At 43.1% G+C, this 22,745-nt stretch overlaps 2 protein-coding genes across 10 annotated transcripts in view; one reads left to right on the top strand and one right to left on the bottom strand.

The window, feature by feature from the left end:
* Positions 1 to 7,276, bottom strand: part of Urb2 (URB2 ribosome biogenesis homolog) — a 28,889-nt gene extending 21,613 nt beyond the window's left edge. For 2 of the 7 annotated variants that reach the window (XM_087181882.1, XM_013075816.3), the window contains exons 1-3: positions 4,819 to 4,957; positions 3,000 to 3,198; positions 1,785 to 1,901 (exon numbers count right to left, since the gene is read on the bottom strand). Coding sequence is in view for 3 of the 7 variants with exons in the window: in XM_021266425.2 (XP_021122084.2) it covers positions 3,000 to 3,176; positions 4,819 to 4,944 (303 nt within the window). In the remaining 4 variants the exon portion in view is untranslated. Of the gene's footprint in view, positions 1 to 1,784; positions 1,902 to 2,999; positions 3,199 to 4,818; positions 4,958 to 7,093 lie in introns of those variants that run through there. The other 5 variants (XM_013075817.3, XM_021266429.2, XM_021266425.2 and 2 more) reach the window with 4 other exon arrangements.
* A 19-nt stretch (positions 7,277 to 7,295) lies between these two features.
* The window catches only part of Taf5l (TATA-box binding protein associated factor 5 like), a 29,082-nt gene continuing 13,632 nt past the window's right edge, over positions 7,296 to 22,745 (top strand). The window contains exons 1-4 of one of the 3 annotated variants that reach the window (XM_004854684.3): positions 7,314 to 7,428; positions 12,622 to 12,695; positions 16,910 to 17,054; positions 20,135 to 20,239. In XM_004854684.3, the coding sequence (XP_004854741.1) occupies positions 16,913 to 17,054; positions 20,135 to 20,239 (247 nt within the window). In that variant the 5' untranslated portion in view covers positions 7,314 to 7,428; positions 12,622 to 12,695; positions 16,910 to 16,912. Of the gene's footprint in view, positions 7,661 to 12,621; positions 12,696 to 16,909; positions 17,055 to 20,134; positions 20,240 to 22,745 lie in introns of all 3 variants that reach the window. The other 2 variants (XM_004854686.4, XM_004854687.3) reach the window with 2 other exon arrangements.

Genomic DNA, 22,745 nt, shown 5'->3' with positions numbered 1-22,745 from the left:
TCTTTTTCCTCTTTTCTAGTTCTTTTTTTAGTTTTTTCTTGATTGAACACAGTTTCTATTTTTTTGTTGTTATTTTTATTTTTTCCTTTTCTCTTTCCCACCTGTCTTCTTCACCAGTTTCCTAAAGTCTGTCCTCCAGCCTTGCTTCTGACCTCTTCCTCTTCTATTTGCTTTTTACCCCCAACCCTTTAAATCTTCTCCCCTAAAGGTAAAAAAGCCATATTAAGGACTACAATTTGTCATTTTCTAGGCTGTATTTAATCTATTGTTATTGTTGATTGTACTACTCTAGCCACGGTGACATAGTTGTGCTAATCAGTTGTTCCTCCTGGTACACCAAGACTGAGATTCCCCAAGGGTCTTCAAAAAAAAAAAAAAGAAAAGAAAAAAACCTACAGGCCAGTGCCAAAGAACTGGCAGCTGGGCCAAGTAGGCAGAAACTTCTCATCCCCAGTAAATTAAAGAGGTAGGATCCTGCAATAGACTCAAAACCCAAAAGCTAGTTACACCTGGAAGACACTTCTGAGAAGTAGTCATTTTCTAAGGGTTCTGAATACTACCAATAAAGCTACTTGCCATAAACAATTTACAAGCATAACTCAGGAATCAACCTTAAAAAAAAATCTTTTCCACGGTCTATAATCCCAGCACTCAGGAGGCTGATTCAGGAGAACAGCCATGAGTCCAAGGCCAGCCTGGGCTACATAGTAAGTTCAAGGCTAACCTGGACTACATAGCAAAACCCTGTCTCAAAAAACTAAAAAAAAAGGGGTCAGGGATTTAGCTCAGTGGCACCGGACTTGGCCTGCAAAGACAAGATCCTGAGTTCGATCCCCTGTACTGCAAAAAAAAAAAAAAAAATCCTTTTCAAATTTACACCCAAAAGTGTAATTTATAGTAAATACTTATTTTTGTAACTATAAACATATATAAAAATAAAAATGTAGAAAATATGATTGCTTGAAGAGACATGTATCTTCCTCCCACACTTCAAAGGATTATTCAGAGCTCTCGAGGACCATCTGCAAATCACCTACTCTCTTCTCCTCTGTCCATACACACCTGAAGGTAGCCCTGTGGTATGACAGCCAGCCTTTAAATCAGGCACATCTCAGTTCAAATCTAACTCTAACACCCACTATTCATGTGACTGTAGGCACCAAGTTACTTAATCTATTTGGCCTGTCAATATACTATGTGCTTGTTAGTAGTTTTTATTCCAATTAGCTATTCCTGTGGTATTTCAAAATACTGCTCTGAAGTCCGGGTAGCCATAGTGGTGCATGCCTGTAATTCCACCATTCATGAACTGAGGCAGGAGGATCATCATGAATTTGAGGTTAGCCTGGGCTATACACTGAATTTAAGGCCAGCCTGAACTATATGGGGAGACCTTATCTCAAAAAAAAAAAAAAAAAAGACAGAAAAAAGAAAATGAAGTTCATACTTCTGATCTGATTTAAGAGATTTTAAAATCACTTTCAAGGCCGGGGATTTAGCTGAGTGGTTGTGCCGCCTGCCTCGCAAGCGCAAGGACCCGAGATTGATCCCTGGTACCAAAAAAATAAATAAATAAAATAAAATCACTTTCAGTCAAAAACCTTTGATGAAATTCCTATCAAGTCTCCTTTTTTTTTGGTACCTGGGATCGAACTCAGGACCTTACGCTTTCGAGCCAGGCACTAGAGCCACTGAGCTAAATCCCCAGCCCTCAGGTTTCCTTTTTATCTCCCTCAAGACCCAAAAAAAAAAAAAAAATCAACATTACATAATTTGCTGGCTACCTTTTCCAGTTAAAGAGGTAATCAAACTGGTGGCACACACTTGTAATCCCAGCTACTCAGCAGGCTGAGGCAAGAAGATCAGGAGCTTGAGGCCAACCTGGGCAATTTCATGAGACCCTGTCTCAAAATAAAAATAAAAAGGGCTAGGAATATAGCTCCAGCAGAATGCTTACCTAAGTATGTGCAATTCCCAGTACCAAAAAAAAAGGGTAATCTAAACTCATTCATGAAACAGTTTAAGCTTTCTTTAATACTAAATATTAACTGTGCTGAATGTGGTGGCACATGCTTGCAATGCCAGAATTTGGGAGCTGAGGCAGGAGGATCACCACAAGTTTGAGGGCAGCCTTTAATGTTTTTCAAATTTTTTTTTTTTAGTGTTATGGTTTGTGTCTAGGTGTCCTCCCAAAGCCTTGTGCAGTCATAGGGCTTTTTCAGAGATGGCTGAATCTAGTGTGTGTGACACGGGGATTAAGGGTGTGTGGTTACTAAATCAGTCCACGACTGGTTTGGCACCCCCTAATCCCGGTAGTCTGGATAAAAGGCAGAAAGACACAGTTAAGGTCCCTTGCTTGTCTTTGCTGCCATGAACTGTTGCCCCTCTGCCATGTGCCACCCTGTCCTGGAGCCAGCTGATTATGGACTAAAATCTCTACAAACTGTGAGCTAAATAAATCTTTCCTCCTTTAACTTTGGGTGTTAGGTATTTTGTCTCAGCAAAGAGAGAAAAATAACTAAGACAATTAATTCATGTATGAGATACAAAATGAATATATTCAAGGTGAGGAGTTAGTACACAAATGTATTGCACCTTTGTCAAAAGGTAAACATTTTAAATTCATCTAGGACAAGGCAGCTGCAACAGCAAAACTAGTAAGACACTCATGAAAGAGCACTTCCAGAAATGCTTCAGAAAGTGGCAAGAATAACACAAATGTGTTCAAAATGAGGGGAAATATTTTGTGAGGGGTTAATGGCAATGTCTTATGATGTAATACATTTTTAAATTTAAATATTTATTGTATTTTTTGGTGACATCTTGTTCTTTAAGTATCATTTAGGACAATTCTGATAACATTACTACTTCCTTTTCCTCCCTACCATGGTATTTCCTGCATCTCTATACAATACACCCTAAAACAAATAGGCTCCAACAGAAATAGGAAACTAACAGACACATATAACACACAGGTCAACAAAGAGACTGTTAATTACCTTGACAAGAGAAATCTGAAGGTTAATTGTCTTTCCATTCTTGAGGAGATTCTGCAATTTTCTGCTATGTAGAATGTTATCTACATAGATCCAAAGTCTTTCAACAATATCTTCCTTCAGTTCAAGTTTTTTCTTATAAAAGGCAACCAATGACTGTCTTGCCCAATCAAGTAAAACCTGAATTTGGAGGAAATACACTCTGAAATTAAATTTTTTACAAGTTAGAAAGATGTTGGACATTATAGGGACACCCAGTCATGACCAAATCCAACTACAAGGAAAGAAAAAAACTCCTTTAAAACTCACCTGTAGAAGTATTATATTTGATAAATGTTCTGGTATCTTAAAATGTTTATTAAAGAATAAAAGGGGGGCCAGGCATGGTGGCACAAGCCTGTAATCTCAGCACTCAGGAGGCTGAGGCAGAAGGATCACTGCGAGTTTAAAGCCGGCCTAGGCTATGTAGTGAATTCAAGGCCAACCCAAACTACATAGCAAGACCATGTCTCAAAAAAAAAAAAAAAAAAAAGACAAAGGGGTGGAAAACTTAATTTTGTCTTCATGTGGTGCCAATGAAAAGTTTCAGATAAAACCTTAATACAATGTTCTTCCTTTTTTTGAAGTTATGCTGAGTTTTTTGTTATTGTTTTGGGTTTTGTTTTTTAATGCTGAGTTTTAAGAGTTAGAAATGCAGCTGCCCAGCTGCATGTAGTTGTGGACACCTGCAGTCTCAGCACTAAGGAGGCTGAAGCAGGAGGATTGCCACAAGTTCAAAGCCAGTCTGGGATACATAATGAGTTCAAAGGCCAGCCTGAACTACACAGCTAGATGCTAGACCTTTTCTCAAACACAAAAACAAAAACAAAACAAAACAAAAAAATGCACCTGCCCAGAATAACCACAGAATGAATCATATAAACATAGTAAAGAGGCTGCAAGAGTCACACACTGGGATTTGTGTATGAGCAACCCCATGTTACAGGAAGTTGTCTCACCCAGGAGACAGTCCTGCGAAGTGATACATGAGTGCTTTGTGAGCAGGAGGCTGTATCTGCTTCCTCATGCACAAAACATGGAGGAGAGAGGACTCAACTCTCATACGGTAACTATAAGTAACAATATGAAGAGTGCCAGATGCCAGAAGGAAAGAACTCTCAGGATAAAGATAGCACACACCTTGGCCAAACTGCCCACCAGACTACTCCCTTTCACTCTGTACAGCAATGGGTAGGGGAATATCAAGCTGCCAGGATGACTCCCATGTGCAGCCAAATGTCGGCACTACTATAGCAATAGCTGCCCTACATACTATACCTCAGCACTACTTTAACAAGTACAATCCATCTTTAACACATTTTGTGCTATTATCTTTAGATCAGATAATATGTCGATCCAATTTCATGAACTTACCCTGTTGACTGCATTAACTATTTTTTTTAGCCAAATAACCTGGAGAAATACTAACACAGAGTTACATCCTTCTTGATACCAACTTATTTCTAGCATGACTTAACACAAACACACATATGTCTCTACTTCCCAACCTTCAACCTATCAGACTGAAAGATCTGACTCACTACTTTTATCACTGACATTACTTTTTTTTTGTACCGGAAATCAAACTCGGGTCCTTGTGCCTGCAAGGCAGGCAGCGGAACCACTGAGCTAAATTCCCCAGCCCACTGACATTACTTTTTAATGTCCAGTGATGCTTCCTCCCCAGCCCTTTTCAGATCTTCCTTTTAAGTAATTGTCAATATGCAATTCAAACAGGTGATGATTTTAGATTATAAAAATGTAAGTTTTACATTAAACTTACTTGTTCTTTATTTGGAAGAAAGCACTGGTGGGAAATCCAAGCAAAGTGAGCTAGTTTTAGTTTATCTTCCCAGGAAGTTGTCTTGCTTTTCAGCTTAACGGAAATGCCAGAATAAACAGCAGCCATTGCTACACTTTATCTACAATTAAAAACAAAGGAAAACAATATAATAAGGTCAAACTGAACAAACTGAACAAACACAAAAAAAGAAGTGTCTTATTTTCAAATTTTTAAGTTAATGGGGCCGGGGATTTAGCTCAGTGGCACTGCACCTGTCTCACAAGCACGAGGTCCTGAGTTCAATCCCCAGTACCAAAAAAAAAAAAATCAAATTTTTAAGTTAATGAATTAAAATACATCAACAAAATTGTTGGGTACAAGTCTGTAATGAGACCCTTGGCTCATGAATTTTCTGGGGTAAATTCAGACAAAAGCCAGTTGTAGTGGTACATGCCTGTAATCCCAACACTCAGGAGGCTGAGGCAGAAGGATCACCATGTGTTCAAGGCCAGCCTGAACTACACAGTGAGACCCTGTCTCAAAAAAGAAAAATTTTTTTAAAATAAATTCAAACAAAAGCAGACAGAAGACAGATTGCAAGTATTCCAGCTGTGATTATACATTGTATCTACAGAGTTGAGTATTCAAGAATCCAACAAGGCAAAATTAACATGCAATGCCAGGCACAGTGGGAATAATCCCAGCATTCTCAGAAGCTAAGGCAGGAAGTTCACAAGTTTGAGCCCAGCCTGGGCAATTTGGCAATTTAGCAAGACTTTGTCTCAATTAAAAAAAAAAAAAAAGCTAAGAATGTAGCTTAGCACTCCCTGAGTTTAATCCCCAGTACCACCCCACCCCCTAAAAAAAGCAGATGACTCCTGGAAAGACAGTCACCATACATGGTTTAAGATTAAAAGTGACATTCTGCACATATCTTCTAAAGCATATTATGAGACAGGCATGGATTTCCCACGCCTGTAATCCCAGCACTCCAGTAGGCTGAGGCAGGGTGATCCCTGTGAATTCAAGTCCAGTCTGGGCTACATAATGAGTTCAAAGCCAGCCCGAATTACATGGCAAGACCTTGTCTCAAAAAATATTATACTATGTATCGGGTATTAGGCCTAGATCCATGAAACAATTGAAATAAATAAAAAATGCAATTCAGTACTTGGAGAAACTAACGTTTAACTGAACCCCAATAGAAATACTGTTATTTCTACTGCAACAGTAACTTCCAGCTGTAGTATCCTTATTTACTCCAGTACAAATTTACCGCACACACTGCTACCCAAGAGTACCAAAGATACGTAATCGCTGCTGCCGGGTGTGGTTGTGCATGCCCCTAATCCCAGCACTCAGGAGCTGAAGCAGGATTATACTGAGTCGAAGGCCAGGATGGGCTACATAGTTCAAGGCCAGCCCGAATTACATAGCGAGACCTTGTTTAAAAATAAATAAATGGCTGTAAAGACAATAAAATTCTTAATAATGGAAACCACAACACACCAACAACCTACAGTTCCCATAAAATAAGACAAAACAAAAGCTCTAGGTTTCTTAAAAGTCTAAATTAAAAGATTAAGTCGTTTTCCCTTACAGAAAAATTAACGTCAGTTCAAGACAGAAAATTGTTCACTATACTCAATACAAAATAAAAGTTACTACGAATAAAAATAAAGGAAGAATTGAAAAGATATCTCGTGATTGCCGATTCCGTCAATCCAAAAGAATGTGCAGTCCTGAGGGCTATATTACCTGCCTTCAGAATTTACTTTCAGCCCGCAGCTGCCAGAGAAATGCGCACATCCCGGGAGAAGCATCCCTCACTCTCACGGAGCTCTCGAAATGCCCCTCGCTTCCCCAGCGAACCCCTACCCAGCGTGCAGGCTTCGCAGGACAGGCAGTCCCCCGCACTGTCCAGCGCAGGACAAGGGTCCCTCAAGCCGCCCGCAACCCCAGGCCCCGGCCGTCACCGCCGGCGCACTGAGGGACCCAAAGACAGCGCGACCGCGCAGAAGCCCCCACGAGGAGCGAAAGAGACAACCCCAGCCCCCGCCCAGGTGAGGCGGCAGGGACTCGGTCCGCGTGGGGGTTCATTCCAGGTGGGGGCTCAACCAGGTGAAGACTCAGCCCAGATGATGCCTTAGCCTAGACAGGGGTTCATCCCAGGTAGGGCCTCAGCTCGGGTGGAAGTTCGTGTCGGGTGAGGACACAACCGGGGGTTGGGGGCTCCCTGGGGTGGGGACAGCCAAGCGGAGACCGCGAGACTGACCGGAGAACTCGCAATCTTCGGAGACCGCGCGCTCAAGGGCGCTCACCTGGCCGCTCCTCCACTCGGCGCCGCACGCGGGAGCAAGCGCTTCCGGCCGACGCCGACGCACGGGGCGGGGCGGGCGCAGGCATAGGCAGCCGAGCGCCGAGTGCGCCTGGCCGCGGCGTCGGCGTCTGCGGCCCAGCCGGCGCGCCCCTCCGTCAGGCGGTCATGGGGCGACCGCCCAGAGCCGCGGGTGCGGCGGGGCGAGGGGCGCGGAGGCCTGGCTAGCGGCAGTGGAGCGAGGCCCTGCAGCGGGCGGCGGCGGCGGGAGCAGGAGCCGCCCGGGATGTTCAGTGAGCGCGGGCGCGGGGAGGGCCCCGGGCGGCCGCGACGCGGGCACCTGCGCGGCCAGGCCTCCGCTGGGCGTCGCACGTGGCGGGCGGCTGCTGGGACGCGGTCCGGATTGGAGGCGCGGCGCGGGCCAGGCGGGAGCGCGCGGGGCGGAGGGTTGGGCGCGCGCGCGCGCGGCGGCGGAGGAAGTGGGCAGCGGCGCCCCGCGCGGGCGCTGTGGTTCGGCGCCGAGAGGTGAGTCCGCTCAAGTGCCGCGCGGATTGGGGACAGCTGGCTGCCAGCCGGAGGCCCAGTCGGGCCTCGGGTCCCCTCCGAGGTGTCACACGTGTGAGGGTCCTGGACTGGACTGGGGGCTCGGAGTCCAGACATAGCCTCTGCACAACCCTGTCTGATTGGGAGCGGGAATAGGAAGGGAATCTGTCGGCAGTTTAAAGGCTTCTGGCTGCTGCTTTAAACTCGGAGGTGCTTAATGTCGAGGGCAGAGCTTGTGACATCGTAGGCTAGGGTTGCAACCTTGTATCTGTCTGTCTGTGTATCCTTCCTGAGTCTTAGCTTACTCTTTGTGAAACAGCTTGATAACTTAAGACCGGACCTGTTGGAAGGTACCCAGAAAAAGAAAGATGCGTATCAATATAATAGCCGTTGGCCAAGCTGGCCGAGCGTAGTGGCGCACACCTGTAATACCCGCACTCAGGAGGCTGAGGCAAGAGGATCATAAATTCAAGGCCAGCTTGTGCTGCATAGTGAAAGACTGTCATGGAAAAGAGAGAGAAAGTACCTGTTATAGTATCTTTTTTGGCAAAATACATTCTAGGTCCCTTGTAGGCCTAAGTTTTTTCTGTTAAATGCAATGTGTGTTAACTTCCTTTTTTTTAAAATGAATTACAAGCTTGTCTCACCTTGAAAATCGTTAAGCCAGGAAACCAAAAGGTGGACTTGCCTTGAGCTCTTTTCATCAACAATAAATTAGATTGGGGGGGAGGGGAGTTGACATGTGTTACGTGCGTGGACCAGTTCCTCACAATGAATGTAATCATGTACTGCAAACATGTACTAATAAAAATTTAGGTTAGTGTATTTTGATACAGACATGTCCCTACCTCTTGTAAGGTTTGTGTGTGCTTCTGTCACCGAAACTAGGTAAAAGTCTCACCTGACTGCTTCCCTTCTGGTTTTTGTTTCTCCAGTCAGACCTCTTCAGAGAAAAGGTTGTGTTTTTCGCTTTGTTTTGTTTTATAATTTATTTTAGCTGGGAGGGGACCAGGAATCGTGTGTTGAGCTATCATTGTTCAGGGCATAGTACTATAAGTCACATTTTCAGCCTCTTGGAACTACAACATCTCAGGTAGTAACTGTTCTGCCTATTCTCACCAGGAAGGCCATAATCCAACATAGGATTTGTAGTGAAGCTGGGTACTGTGAAGGGCAAGAGCTCAGGTAAAGCAGCCAGATAGCCAAATAATGAAGTAGTCTGGCTTCTTTGAACCTCAGTTTTCCCATCCGAAGAATGCTGTCTACCTTGTAGAGTTGTGAGTTTAAAGGAGATCATCCGTTGGAGGCAGTTAAAAGAGTGGCCTACTAGTGGGTGTTAGGTGTTAGTGGTAGTGCAGGATAATGAGTACTGTGTTAGAGGGTAGCTGAGGGGGGGGTGTGTGTGCAGAGATCAGGAAGGCAGTGGGAGGGTAGGAGAACAGATGGAGCTGTGAAGCATCAGTAGGATTTTGTCAGACAAAGTTGGAATGCCAGTATGAGGGTGCCCCCAGCCAACAGAGAGGGCTTGGCCAAAGGCCCTGGGTTAAGAAGGCCAAGTAGGACCACCCATTGAGTAAAAACTAAGGGTTGCTGGGCATAGGTAAACAAAGGCAGATCAAAGTAACCTTGAAATCACACCATCAAAATTGGATTTTTTTAATCCTCCATCCTAGTGGAGACAGTGAAAGTTTTAAACTGAGCACAGATGGCATCAGATTAACTCTTTGGAAAGATTGTGTTGCAGTAGTCCAGTATGAGGTGGAAAGTAGGGAAGGCCAGTCTTCTTGTCCTGGCACCTTTGCATATACCTGTGACTTCAAAAGGAAAATGACAGCTTAGCATAAACCAGCTTTTTAATCCAGAGCTGGGCACTTAGCACTCTCAGAAGGCATGAAGAAGCCCAAGATCATTTAAGACAGCCTTCCTTCCTTAAAATAGCATTCTAGTATATATAGTATATACCGGATTCCAAAGCAGGCTCTCCTGTTAGGGCCCTCAGCCCTGGTCTGAACAACCAGGCACCATTGAGAAGGACGTAATGGACTAACAGCCTTATCTGGTGCTAGTTTGGAATATCTGTTCAGTCTTACCGAATCAGTTATACAAACAGAAAACCAGGTGGTAATGAGTAATTATTGTCAAGGTCATTTACTGAGTACAAGTCTTAGATGCCATTGGAAACAGCTTTTACAGATTCCCCCCACCAAGCAAAAAAAAACTACAGTAAATAATGAATGAAAAAGTCTGCCCACCTGCATGGTTGTAAATGGCTTTTGCTGAGATCTCCCAGAGTGTGGATTCAGAAAGTAGTCTGTGGTAACCAGTTGGGTAGATGTGAGGGTAAGGCAGTCTGGAAAGTGGAATCTGATGATTCATAGTGGCTTAATTGATCCACAGACACTAGTGTTCAAGATGTGTGTGAATAGTTGGAGCGAAATCATTTTGTGAATTAGTATATTACTGGTATATATTTTAAATATGTGTGAAGATTAAAAGTAGACATTTACCTTTCATCTACAAGCCCCCCTTTTTTTAAGTATTTAAGTTGACTAAAATTTTTCTGCCTAATTTTCCCATTGCAAGAGTAAAGTTTCTTAGGTTTGATCTTACTTTTTAATTGACTGTTTTGCGGATGTTACTTGTTGCTGTTTCTCTGCTGAGGCAAATTACCTTTCAAAAGCATTGTGTACTGGCAGAGTTTAAAACACACTACAAATAATTTCCCAGGGTAATTTGTCATCTAGAAGTCAAACACAGGAGGTACCCTTCCATTGAGACCTTGGAGTGTTAGGCAGTAATAAGGAGAGCTCTGTTTTTATAAGCAAAATGGTAACTTTGGGAGATTTTGTAATTAACAGAAGTATCATAAAATACTCGAGTTGTTTTTGAGCAAAAATGGTGATGCATTCATTTCAGAGTAATGTCATTTCCAGTGTACATCAGTCACATGGCTATTTAAGGTAGAAAATTAATTAAAATTGCAGCTGAGTTCCTCAGTTGCACTAGTCACATTTTGATTGCTCAGAACCCTTGAGTGACTGATGGTTGCTGTACTGAGCAGTGCAGACCGAGGAATGTCTATCCTTGTGAACTTGCTCTTGGGACAGTAGTGCTCTAAAATGAAAAGTGAAAACCACCCCATTCTGAGACACATAGTCACTCATATATAAATGTGTTTTGTTTTGTGGTGCTGGTGATTGAGCCCAGGGCCTCTTGAACACTAGGCAGATGCTCTACCCCTGAACTATATCCCCTAACCCACACAAAATCTGCTAATGTCATTAAAGCATCTGAGAGACCTCACTTGCATTTGAATTGTTTCAGTGATAAGTGTAGGAAAACATGTTCCCCTTATTCTCAGAGAGCAGAACATCCTGCTTCTTCTGTCTCAAGTAGCATGCATGAAAGTTGTGTGCAGTCAAACTAGTAAACAACATAGATGTCCCTTTTATGTAGGTTGTGCCGTGCTCTTCTGATCTTCGTGTGTAGATCAGTTTTTCTGTGCAGAATAGGTATTGAAGGCTATAGCAATCAGATATTTGTGACTTTTTTGGCTCATAAATTTCAAAAAAAATCATGAGCTTACAGTAAACTTTCAGGAATTCTGAGCAGAAGCTAGATAGTATTTCCTCTTTGTTGTTATTTTGTTTTGTTTTGTTTTTTGAGACATGGTCTCTATGCAGTTCAGGCTGGCCTCAGACTCATATGTAGCCCAGGCTGGCCTCAAACTTGTGGGGATCCTCCTGCCTCAGCCTCCTGAGTGCTAGGATTATAGGCATGCATGAGCCACCAGGCTATACTTCCTTTATTTTTGATACGAGTTTCAAAGATGAGAAAAGCGAGGCATGAGGGCGAATGCCTGTAATCCAAGCACACAGAGGCTGAAGCAGGAGCATCCCAGTAAGGTAAAGGCCAACCTGGGCTACATAGTGAGTTGAGGGCCAGTCTGAACTGCATAATGAGACCCTGTCTCAAAAAAAAAAAAAAAAGAAAAGCCCTATCCCTAGGGGACTCTTCATCTGTTTGAGGAAACTGAGGATCAGCCAGACTGCACGAGAGGTAGGGCTTGGGAGTAAGAGCAAATTTATTGTTTGCTGTGGCTATGTTCAGAAGGGTGATTAGTGATGGGAGTGTTGAAGTGGTCCAGTTGAGAAGTGACTTGTGCAGATTGCAATAAGGATGGAGAAGTAGAAACGGTTCCATTATACTAGCCACCTTTTTTTTAGGTTGAGAAAGAATTCATGTTTAGAATAGGAATTGGCCCCTTACAAGTAAGAGAAAGAAAATAATCTTAAGATAATGATTAGGTCTCTTGCTTTAAGGATAATAGCACCATTAAATGGGCTAGGAAAAGTAGAAGGAAGAGATTCTAAAGGGAAGATTAATTCTCCAGTGAGCACACTGAGTTAGGCCTTTGCGTTTTCCAGGTGGAAATGTCTTGTGAACTCAGAGCTTAGGACAGTGTTTGACTGAGGACAGCAAGTATTAGTGTGCTGTAGGGAATGTGAAGAATGAGGAGCAGAGAGTGGGAGAGGAGAACCAGAAGGCAGGCTTGTGAAGGGGAATAGCCGAGGGAGGAGAGAGTTTTATGGGGTGGGGAGGTCAGCGGTGTTCACAACCGTGAAGTGCCTGCTGTATTCGACAGGATTGAGGACACAAATGTCTGAGTAGTCCGCTGTGTTGGGCAGGTCTGGTGGGCTGGGTGAAGGACTGGGAAAGATTTGGAATGGCAAGGCCAGAGAATGCTATATGGAAAGTAATTGACCAGAAAAGACTTGAGCATTGCAGAAGGCCCAGCTGATGTTGGAGAAAATGTTCCTGGCAGTCTCAGTCTACTGAGTTTCATGATTCCTTTATGCTCCCACTGCCAGCAAAGCTCCAGGTCCTACTTTTCCTCCTGAGCCCCAGCTATGGACTCATTCATGTGCCATTTTGTTCCTTAGGACACCATGGGAAACAGCACAGCTTCTAGTTCAAGTGTGTGACTGTCAGTCTGAGCAGAGACTGACTATGAAAGGTAATTGGAATTTTAAAGTTAAGTGAGCTGTCACAAACTGAATAGTATGGCTCATTTATTTTTCAGCTATGATTTATAGTTTTACGAAGCTTTATCATGATTAATCCAAAGGCTAGATATTTTTTAGATCCTACCTAAAGTGACCTTTTGATATACTACAAGAGGAGACAACTAATATTTGAATACCTAGTAGTGTCTTTACATGAATCCCATTTAACAAAAGCAAAAAAATAATGTCTAATGTGTTTCTAAACATAAATTTGCAATTGGAAAAATTTACTGAAAAAAAATCTAGTCAACAGTGAGACTCATTGGGGAATGGATTTGAGGGTTCTATGGTGAGCTTTCCTGTATTTATCTTCAAATCACCCCAAATCAGTACTCCCGCCCTTTTGGAGAAGGGCTGTTCATTTAATATTGGTTATTTCACAGGACTGTGCACTGCCTGGCATGATGTGGGATGGGGTGCCTCCCAAACATCCTCCACCAACCATTTGCATGTAGATATAAGTGGTTGGGGTTAAGATGTGATGTGTGACCACTGACAAGATTTATCAGGCCAAGTCCTACTTTGCCATCATCTTAAGAGTGTACCTGGGTCCCATGTACCTTCGGCCCCATATTATTAAGAGCATGGCTGTAGTTTCTCTTTCATAGCAGACCTCTTTCATAGCATAACCTCTTTCATGGTTTCTCTTTGTTGAAGAGTTGATGGAACAGTAAAGTAGGCAGCTATTGTAATTTGAGAAAGAAATACACATTGTGTCAGAATCTTCATTTTGATTTCCAGGAATACTACTAATGTGATAGAGAAGGGTGTTGGATACTTTAAAGGTTAAGGTATATTATGCAAATTGAAAATAATGGGAACTCTTGGTATTTTAAAAATTATATAATTACAACTTAATTTACACTGAAAAGATTTTATAATTATAGTAAGACGTAGGCAAGTCACTTGAAGTTGCAGTATTCCTCTGTCTGAGTCTCTCAAGAGACTTGGGTGGGGGAGACAGACAGACAGACTTGGGTCTATTTTAAGGAGGGTTTTTTTCCCCTTCACATGTCCATTTATGGATATTAGTATAATGGAAATCATTTGGGGAACTGGTTTCTCTGAGGAATTCTTCAGTATTTCACTTGAAATACATGTATTGGAATAAAATGAGAGAAGTTGATTGAATCATCTCTGGCATTTGAGTTCCACGTAGTATACAAGAGTAACTGCCAAATTCCTGCCCTGCCATCCTTGGCCTCCAATCGGCTCACTGCCTAACCTCAGGGAAGGTCTCATCAAAAATGCTGGTTGGATTGAGACTGCCACTTGGGGCTGTTAATTAGGACATGTTCTTTATGGATTTTGGGGGGGGGCTGGTTTTTGAGATAGGGTCTTGCAATGTAGTCCAGGCTGGCCTTGAATTCAAGGTGATCTTCTTCCCTCAGCTTCCCAAGTGCTGTGATTGCAGGTGTGTACCACCAACAGGTACATATTCTTTAGAATCAATATTCACTAACTAGTTTCTCCCAGTCCTAGGTATAGCCAGATTTTACCATTGTTCACTCTTTCTCATTTCTATTTACTCTTTTTTTTTTTTTATAACTTTCATATGAGTGTTTTTCCCCTTCTCTGCAGACACACACATATGTGCTGTCCCACTTTGAGGACATGTCCTCACAATGTCTTTTCTCCCCTCTGTCAGTCAATCCTATGTCTGAGCATGTGTTTTTTCCTATCAGACCTCTGATTGGAATTCTCATAGACATGTGTGGGCACATGCATGATGCCACACCAACAGATGGCAGTAGAAGTCTGGAAAGGTCTTGGTCTTACCCAAGTATGGCATCAGGCTGGTTTGGGAGGGTAGCAGACTAGGCACTCTGGAATTTGAATTAAAAGCAGTGTTAGCAGGCATTATGAGGATGTAGGAAAGGCCCCTCGCATCAACTGGTGCACATAATCTCTAGGGCTGAAGTTATGTGTATATGCACATACTTGTAGCCAGGTTAGAGAGCCATAGAGAATCTTAGATATCATCAGACTTAATACAGTAGTGCTGTTTAGTGGCCACAAAGAAAAAGTTACCTGTCTTGACTTATGGGCAGATGATGCTGAGTGCAGGGATATAACTTTCAAAGTAATCAGAATTTTTGAGCAATAAAAAAAGAATCCTAACTTTAAAATAGGTTATTGATACAGTGAAAGAAAAATGGACCACCATAAAGAAAGGCGAATTCCATAATGAAAAGGTAATTCAGTATTGGGAAGTAATTAGAGATTTTTAAAAACTTTTCCTGATACTGGGCATTGAACTAGGACCTTTACACTGGGCTACATTCCCATCTTTTTTTAAAAAAAAAAAATACTTTGAATGGAACTCAGGACCTTACGCTTGCCAGGCTGACACAGCACCACTGAGCTAAATCCCCGGCCCTCCCAATGTCCTTTTTTTCTGACAGATATTTTGTACTCCTTGTAGTAATCCAGATAATCTCTGTGCTAATAGTTTGACATAGATATGATGTCTCAATGTTTTGTTTATAAATGTACATGTACTTTTCAGTCTTTACTGCTTTCCCTATTGTATGACTTCTGAAAAATTGAAATGAGTCTTCAGGGTCCTGCTGCAGACCAGTTTGGAAGGACAGAGCACTTACACATGATCCAGAGGCTGCGTGGCTGCACAGTGACTCTGAAACATTTGGCTATTCATGCATATGATACACTAAAAAAAAGTTGCAGATGGATAAAAATTATAGATAGGAATGAACATTTGAAAATATTTTAAGAAAATAACAAATTTCTGGAAGAGGTAGAATTTTAAATCTTTAAGAATGGAGCTGTCAAATGAGAAAGCTGGTACACACAGTTAAAACTGAACACTTAAACCCAGCCACATCAGTGATGAAACTTGGCCCCCACCCAGACCTGGGAACCCTTGGTTCAAAGACTGTTACTTTGGCAGGCATGGCCACATGTATACCTTCCAGAATGGACACTGTATTTTGATTCTTGAGTGAAAAATGTGTCTTACATGACAAAAGTGGTCCTAGAAAATTCATCCCAATGCTATTTGTCTTCTGCCACAGTTTCTTTACTTCTGGCAAGGTAGTGTTTGAGGCCAGGGCAATATTGGAGGTTTCGGGTGGGGGATATAGCTTAGTGGTTCCGCTGCCTGCCTCACAAGCACAAGGACCTGAGTTCGATCCCTGGTACCAAAAAAAAAAAAGAAAAAGTTTATTATCAAGAATGATGGAAACCTCCAAAAAAAAATTTTTTTTTTTTTGGTACCAGAGATCGAACTCGGGTCCTTGTGTCTGTGAGGCAGGTGGCAGAACCACTGAGCTAAATCCCTGGCCCAGATAATAATAGTGAAGGAAACTAGTCCCTTTTTTCTCTTTTCTTTCTCTCCCTCCTAACTCTCTCTCCTCTGTTTTGTGTTCATTTTTGGTGAGCCCTGAAATTAGCCTAAATTACTATTATTCCCATTCAGCTCACTTCCTATCACTCCTTTCTTACTGGAATTTATGAGACATTTTAACATATCCACATGCCCTCTTACTATTTTGATGGGGGTTTTTTGTACCTGTGGTTCAAAAGACAGAGACAGAGTGAAGAGACAGATGATTTGATTAAAATGAAGACATACTAATCAAGGCTGAAAACAGGCTTTCAGCCTTTTCCTGGCCATTCCAAAGGAAGTTTTACGTCCCTCTTCATTGCTAACTTCTCGCTTTGTCAACATCTACTTAACCCAGTTTCTGAGTTTCTCAGGTCTTTGATTTTGTTTTGTGGGTTCAGTGCTAATTTAACACCTCAAAACCAGAAGGAGAAATGAAAGGCCTACTTAAACTGTCCCTATTCTACTGGCCCTACTTGCTTATTAGCAGCTCTAATGAAAAGATCAATGGGGTGATTGAAACCATGATATTCAACTAACTTTAACTTTTTTTTTTTTGGTATTGGGGATTGAACTTGGGACCTTGTGCTTGCAAGGCAGGCGACGGAACCACTGAGCCAAATCCCGGGCCCTAACTAATTTTAACTCTGAGGGTAACCTATGTGGCTTACCCATGCATCGTCGAAGTTGGCTAGGTGGCTGTGGAAAAAAATTAAGGGGAAGTCTTATATTTGTGTCCTAAGTGGGCACTGAAGTATCCCTGAGGCCACAGTCTTCCTCACCTGACCTCTTGGTTCTGCCCCTGTGGTTCCTGTGTAGGTCATGAAACGGGTGCGCACCGAGCACGTCCAGATGGCAGTGTCCTGCTACCTCAAGCGTCGGCAGTACGTGGATTCAGATGGCCCACTGAAGCAAGGCCTGCGTCTGTCTCAGACTCCTGAGGAGATGGCCGCCAACCTCACAGGTGACCATGGGTGGCCTGGAGCAGGATCTGTTGGTGGTGCATGGAGTCATTTCTTTTACTGATCAGAGAGCAGGCTCCCCTGTGGTGCTCTTTCCTGCCCCCTGGCTGGACAGTACTTACTTTCCCAGAGCTTCTAGATTGTGTTACTTGTACCTGATGATTTTTCCAGCCTCCCGTCCTACAAGACCCTGGGGACAGGGCCTTGCCCATGGACCTCAGGTTTGCAGGTGGGAGAGGAGTACTGTGAGATAAACTGTGGGAAATACTGGTGTTGCACACATATCCTGAGGTTTTTAGAATTTGTTTTTCTGTAGTTTTGAATTCAGATTCTACAGAAAAGCTGATCTTGACTCCATCTGGAATGACTGTTTTGTGAGTTGAGGTTTTTATGTGATGTGCTTTTCTTATATTGAATATCTGTAGTATTGCAGATGGGGGGGGTGTGCTGCTGTGATGCTTCAGGGTGATTATGAACTAAGTTAATAGCTTTGTGGAGTTGGAGTGGCTCAGCCCTGGGTCCTCTTACACATGAGCAGACAGGGTCCTCCTTTGTTCCTGGACTTCACTCTTCTAAATACCTGTCACCATTTTCCCCTCCTTTAATGGTTTCATGTTCAGTCCTGGTAACAGCAATTGGTTCAGCTCCCCTTCACATTGCCCTCAGAGTCAAGGACTTCGACCTTTTTTCCTTTAAGTGTGTGTTGGCTTCACCACAGGACAAAGTGAAGGGCAGCAAAAACCTCATGATGTCCTCAGTGTGGTCCACGGCTTGCTCTGAGACTGCAGGAGAAGTCTGGCTGAATCAAAGTCCAGACCAACCCATTCTTCTCTCCTACAGTCCCTAGAGAGCTGCCTTGAACCAAATCAGGACCAGATGGTGGTCTTTGCATAGACTAGCAGGTGTCTCATCTCTAGTACAGTCAAGCTAACAAGGCCTGGAGTGATTCCTTCTGAACTTCCCATCACAGCCCTTGGTGTGTGTGCAGTCTCCTGCCACTCTGCATGGAGTGCCACTGTGCTGCTGATTGGAAGTAGGAGAGAGCACCACTGAGCTGTCTGCTGTTCAGACACAGTGGTTTTCAGGAGAGTCTGCATCACTGTTGGAAGCCACTAGGAAAAGTGAGAGCATGCAACATGGTCATAAGTTTTTGTCCTGACCTTTCTGTTAACTGGGAATCTGAGTGATGGAATCACTCAGCAGACATTTACTGCACATCTGCTATAGGCCAGGTGCTAAAAAATATAACAGACAGGCTGAGGATTTAGCTCATTGGTTCCACCGTCTGCCTCACAAGCGCAAGGACCAGAGTTCGATCCCCAGTACCAAAAAAAAAAAAAAAAATGTAACAGCCCAGGCATGGTGGCACATGCCTGTAATCCCAGCACTCGGAAGGCTGAGGCAGGAGGATTGCTGCAAGTTCGAGGCCAGCCTGGCCTCAAAGTGAGTTCAAGGGCAACCTGAACTGCATATGAGACCCTGTTTCAAAAAGACCGAAAATAATACATGTAACAGAAAGCCAAGATTGTTCCAGCGGGAAGTCAGGGATTGTAGGAGGGTGTGGTGTGGTCAGCTCTGACACATGGAAGTAGAGAAAGTGGTTGTCTGGTTAGGCTAGAGGACAAGGAAGACTTCCTAAGAGTCTTCTTACTTCCCAGTGTACCGTCAACATCAGTAATAGTGGAAGAATGAGTTCAGTTTCGGGGCAACCTTAGGCGTCTACCTGGGCAAGTTGGAGACAGGTGTGCAAAGTATGGAAGACAGACTTTAGGAGAATCGTGGTGATGACATTACTGACTAGAGAGGGCCAGGCTGGAGTCAGGGAAAATAGGTAGAAGGTGTAATCCAGTGAGAAGTGAGGTGGAAATGGAGAGGAGAGGGTAAGTTTCAAGATTCTATAGGACCTCGTGACTGAGGAAGGAAAAGGAGAGGGCACTTCCATCCATGTGTGACCTTCCCGCAGGCCCACCTGCTCCAGCTGTCTCTCAGATCCCTGATGGGGTGCATTGATGCTGCTCATCCACACCCCCCTTTCTGTGTACTTTGTGTAGTGACTTCCTTGGCCCTGTTGAGTCTGTTGCCACTTCTCCATCTATATTCCACTATCTGAGCTGTGTTCTTGTTCTGTGTAGGTATTTGTTTCTTCCCAGATGCCTTTCCCCAGTGTCCCTTTCCCTTGCAAAAAGGGCAAGGGAATTGGAGTTTTCTCTTCAGAGATCACAAACTCAGAATGGAAATTAAGTGCACATCTATATACTGAATGTTGAGACTCCAGCCTCCTTTCCCCAGTCAGCTGCCCCAGTTGCTTACCTAGAACACTATAGCCAGTCACACCTCCAGGAAGGTGAGTGAAAGATGGTTCCTTAGGTTTCTGGCTTGTAAAGACACTAGTGTTGGAGTTGTCCATCAGGTCATTCTAAGTGATAAGCCACCCATCCTCAGTTTCCACCAACCGCAGGGAGCCAACTACTGTCATCATAGCCTAAGAGATAAGACACTGCAAAGGGGGAAAGGAAGACTCAGGATGTATTAAAGCATCTATTAAATATGTAATAATAGTGAAAGGAAAAAATCAGCAAAAGCGTTGAAAGTTGAAACTTCCCAGAAAGTAGAGCAGAAAAACAAAGGAATGGAGTGTGGAAAGGATTAAAGTTTCAGGAGAGCCAATCTTGACATCATAGGAGTCTCAAAAAATAGAAAAGAGTGACCAAAAATGATTGGAGAAAAGTTATCAAAACTGGAAGGCACAAACCCCAGGTTGAAAGGCCCCAGTACACAGCACAGTGGTTAACAGGGTCCCACCCCACAGCCATTTGCTTGTCAAACACAGGATTAGACATTTCCAGATGCACTTCTCAGGGACATGGGCCTGCCCTCTTATTCCACTTAGTTGCCCTGTGCTTGCTTTCTTTCCTCTGCTCTCATTCCACTGGGTCAGGTGGGAGGGAGACAGACAAGACAGCCTGTGCACTTCATCAGGACCCAGCACGCTCACAGAGTCTACTGAGATAGCACCTGCCACTGACGCACCATTCAGCCTGCTAATTGTCTTCCCACCTCTATCTTGTCTTTCCCTCTTTAGTCCAGTCAGAATCTGGTTGTGCCAACATAGTGTCTGCAGCCCCTTGCCAGGCAGAACCCCAGCAATACGAAGTACAGTTTGGACGACTGCGGAATTTTCTCACTGGTAAGTACTCAGCACTGGGAAGTCTCCTCACTGAGAAACAGAGTAGTGTATTGCAGGCCTGGCGTCAGGAACCAGGGATTCAGAGAAACTCTGACACAGTTCTTGCGTGCAGACATGGTCTCTGGAATTCCTGAGAGTTACAGCATGAGGTTAAAGTTTATAAGACAAGAAGAGACCTCTGCATGTTTTACTCACTGCTTTGTCCATGGCCTTCAGTTCAGTGGCTTGTGTTCAATAAAGGAAAGCTAAATCAGCCATGTAGAGAAATGTCATTAAATGTAGTATGTTTAAAATGTGTGTCAGGGCCGGGGATTTAGCTCAGTGGTTTCGCTGCCTGCTGCACAAGCGCAAGGACCTGAGTTCGATCCCCAGTACCAAAAAAAAATAAAAAAATAAAATGTATATCAATCAATAACTTTGCTGGTAACGGTGCATCTCAATGTCTTTGCAGACTTTTATTTTCAAAGTAAGTAGTCCTCCTGAGTTAGCAGCAGAGTTAGATGTTGTCATGTAGAGCAGTCCTTAGATTCAAAAGGATGTCCAGCACACAGAGTCCAGGAGCTGTGCATTTAGGCAGCTCTTCTAACTAACTCACTGTGATTTTTTTTTGAAATGAATCACTTAACCAAGACACTTAACCTCTCTGGGACTTTAGTTTCTTCATATCTGAGATGAAACAGGCAATGGGAACACTAAACCAAACCATCTCATCCTGACCTAAGATGCCTGGTTAGAATTTAAATGTTGAGAAGGTTATAGTTAGAGAAATTGTGTTGATTCCAGTTAGTAAACCAGAGTCCTTTGTTGAGTACCTTTTATATACAACACATCTTGTAAGAAGTAGAAAACTTTCTGCCCTCAAGGGATTAAGAATAATATAATAGCAGACATTGGTTAGTGAAAATGGTAGTTTTAACAAATTTTGTGTGTGTGTCTAACAGGGTCTCGCTGTGTAGTTCAGGCTGGCCTTGAGCTTACAGCTATTTTCTTGCCTCAGCCTCTCCATTGCTGGTAGTTTAAAATTTTTAAGCTTATTCTTCTTTGTTTGAACAATCCTTGGCTTAATAATTTTTAATGGTGAAGATGCATATAAAGGTGATCAGTATATAAACCAAAATCCTATCCTTAGCCTTGCACAAACTTAGATTTATGCTAGTTTTATATAACCTTAGAGGTTAGTTTTTAAAAGGAAAAAAACCTATATTTACTTTTTTTTTTTTTTTTTTTGAGACAGCATCTTACTATGTAGTTCAGACTGGCGTTGAACTCACTGTAGCCCAGCCTGGCTTTTAACTCTCAGCAATCCTCCTGCCTCAGCCTCCCAAGTGCTGGGACTACAAGTGTGCACCACCATAGCTGACAATGTACTATACAGTTTGGGAAAATGAGCAAAATGTTACAAGAAATAGAGGGTTAACAGTATGTATTATGTTTAAACTGAAAAGACAGACTCCATTGAGTTCCTCACATGTTACAAATGTTAAACTATCTCAGAGGAGTGATCAGCTGCTTTCTGTCTCCATGCAGGATAAAAAAGGAAATTGAATTTATAATAAGGATTGCATTCAGAGTATGCAAAACTTGATGACAGTTATTGTTAATCATTGTCATTGTGTTTTGAGACTTTAAACAATTTTTTCTTAATTTTTAAGTCAGTTTTTTTTTGTTTTTTGTTTTTTGTTTTTTTCGGTACTGGGGATCGAACTCGGGTCCTTGCACTTGCAGGGCAGGTGGCGAAACCACTGAGCTAAATCCCCGGCCCTTTAAGTCAGTTTTTACAAAGTTATTAAGTTTTTGAAATGTGATTATTGCTCGTGCTGGAGTTCTCTCACCTTAGTAGTGGTGGTTTCCGTCGGCCTGTCCCTTATGTTGTTTCATCCTGTACTGCATTAAGTTGTCTTCCTGGCAGGCTGGACATTGTCATAGCCTTATGCAGCCTCTGTCTAGTGAGGGATCCGGACCTGCCATGCAACCCCAAGGGCAGCTGTGCAGTGAGACGCCTGCGTGTCTCCATCGTGGATGATGTGCAGCCATTTACCTACTGGAGCTCTGGGTGTTTTTCTTAAATATTTTTTAGAGCTCCCTGATGTAGAGTAGCTGTTGATCCTTTGCATTTGATGGTACTTTTTCCTAACACAGGGTATCTTATTCTCATTCATATTTTGTTTTGCCTGAGCTGTACATTTTAATGGATTGTAATCTATCAGCCATTTCTTTTATAATTTCTGGCCAGTTAAAAAAATACTTGGGCCAAGGATTTAGCTCAGTGGTGCCGCTGCTTGCCTCGCAAGCACAAGGTCCCAAGTTTGATCCCCAGTGCCAAAAAAAGCTCAGCAAACTATCTGGTTCTTTATCTATAATTTATCTTTTTTTTTTCTTGGTAGGTGGTCTGCATCCCCCTCCCTTTTTGAGACAGAATCTCAGTGAGTCACTAAGTTGCTCCATTTGCCTGGGCTCAAACTTACAGTCTTCCTCCCTTGGCCTCCCAGAGTGCTGGGATTACAGG

The sequence above is a fragment of the Heterocephalus glaber genome, unplaced genomic scaffold (genome assembly GCF_053883595.1).
Source record: "Heterocephalus glaber isolate CG9 unplaced genomic scaffold, H.glaber_assembly_v1.0 deba00001472, whole genome shotgun sequence".
NCBI classification, from domain to species: domain Eukaryota; kingdom Metazoa; phylum Chordata; class Mammalia; order Rodentia; family Bathyergidae; genus Heterocephalus; species Heterocephalus glaber.
The sequence above is the reverse complement of the archived record's forward strand: the minus strand, read 5'-3'. Positions and strand labels throughout refer to the sequence as shown.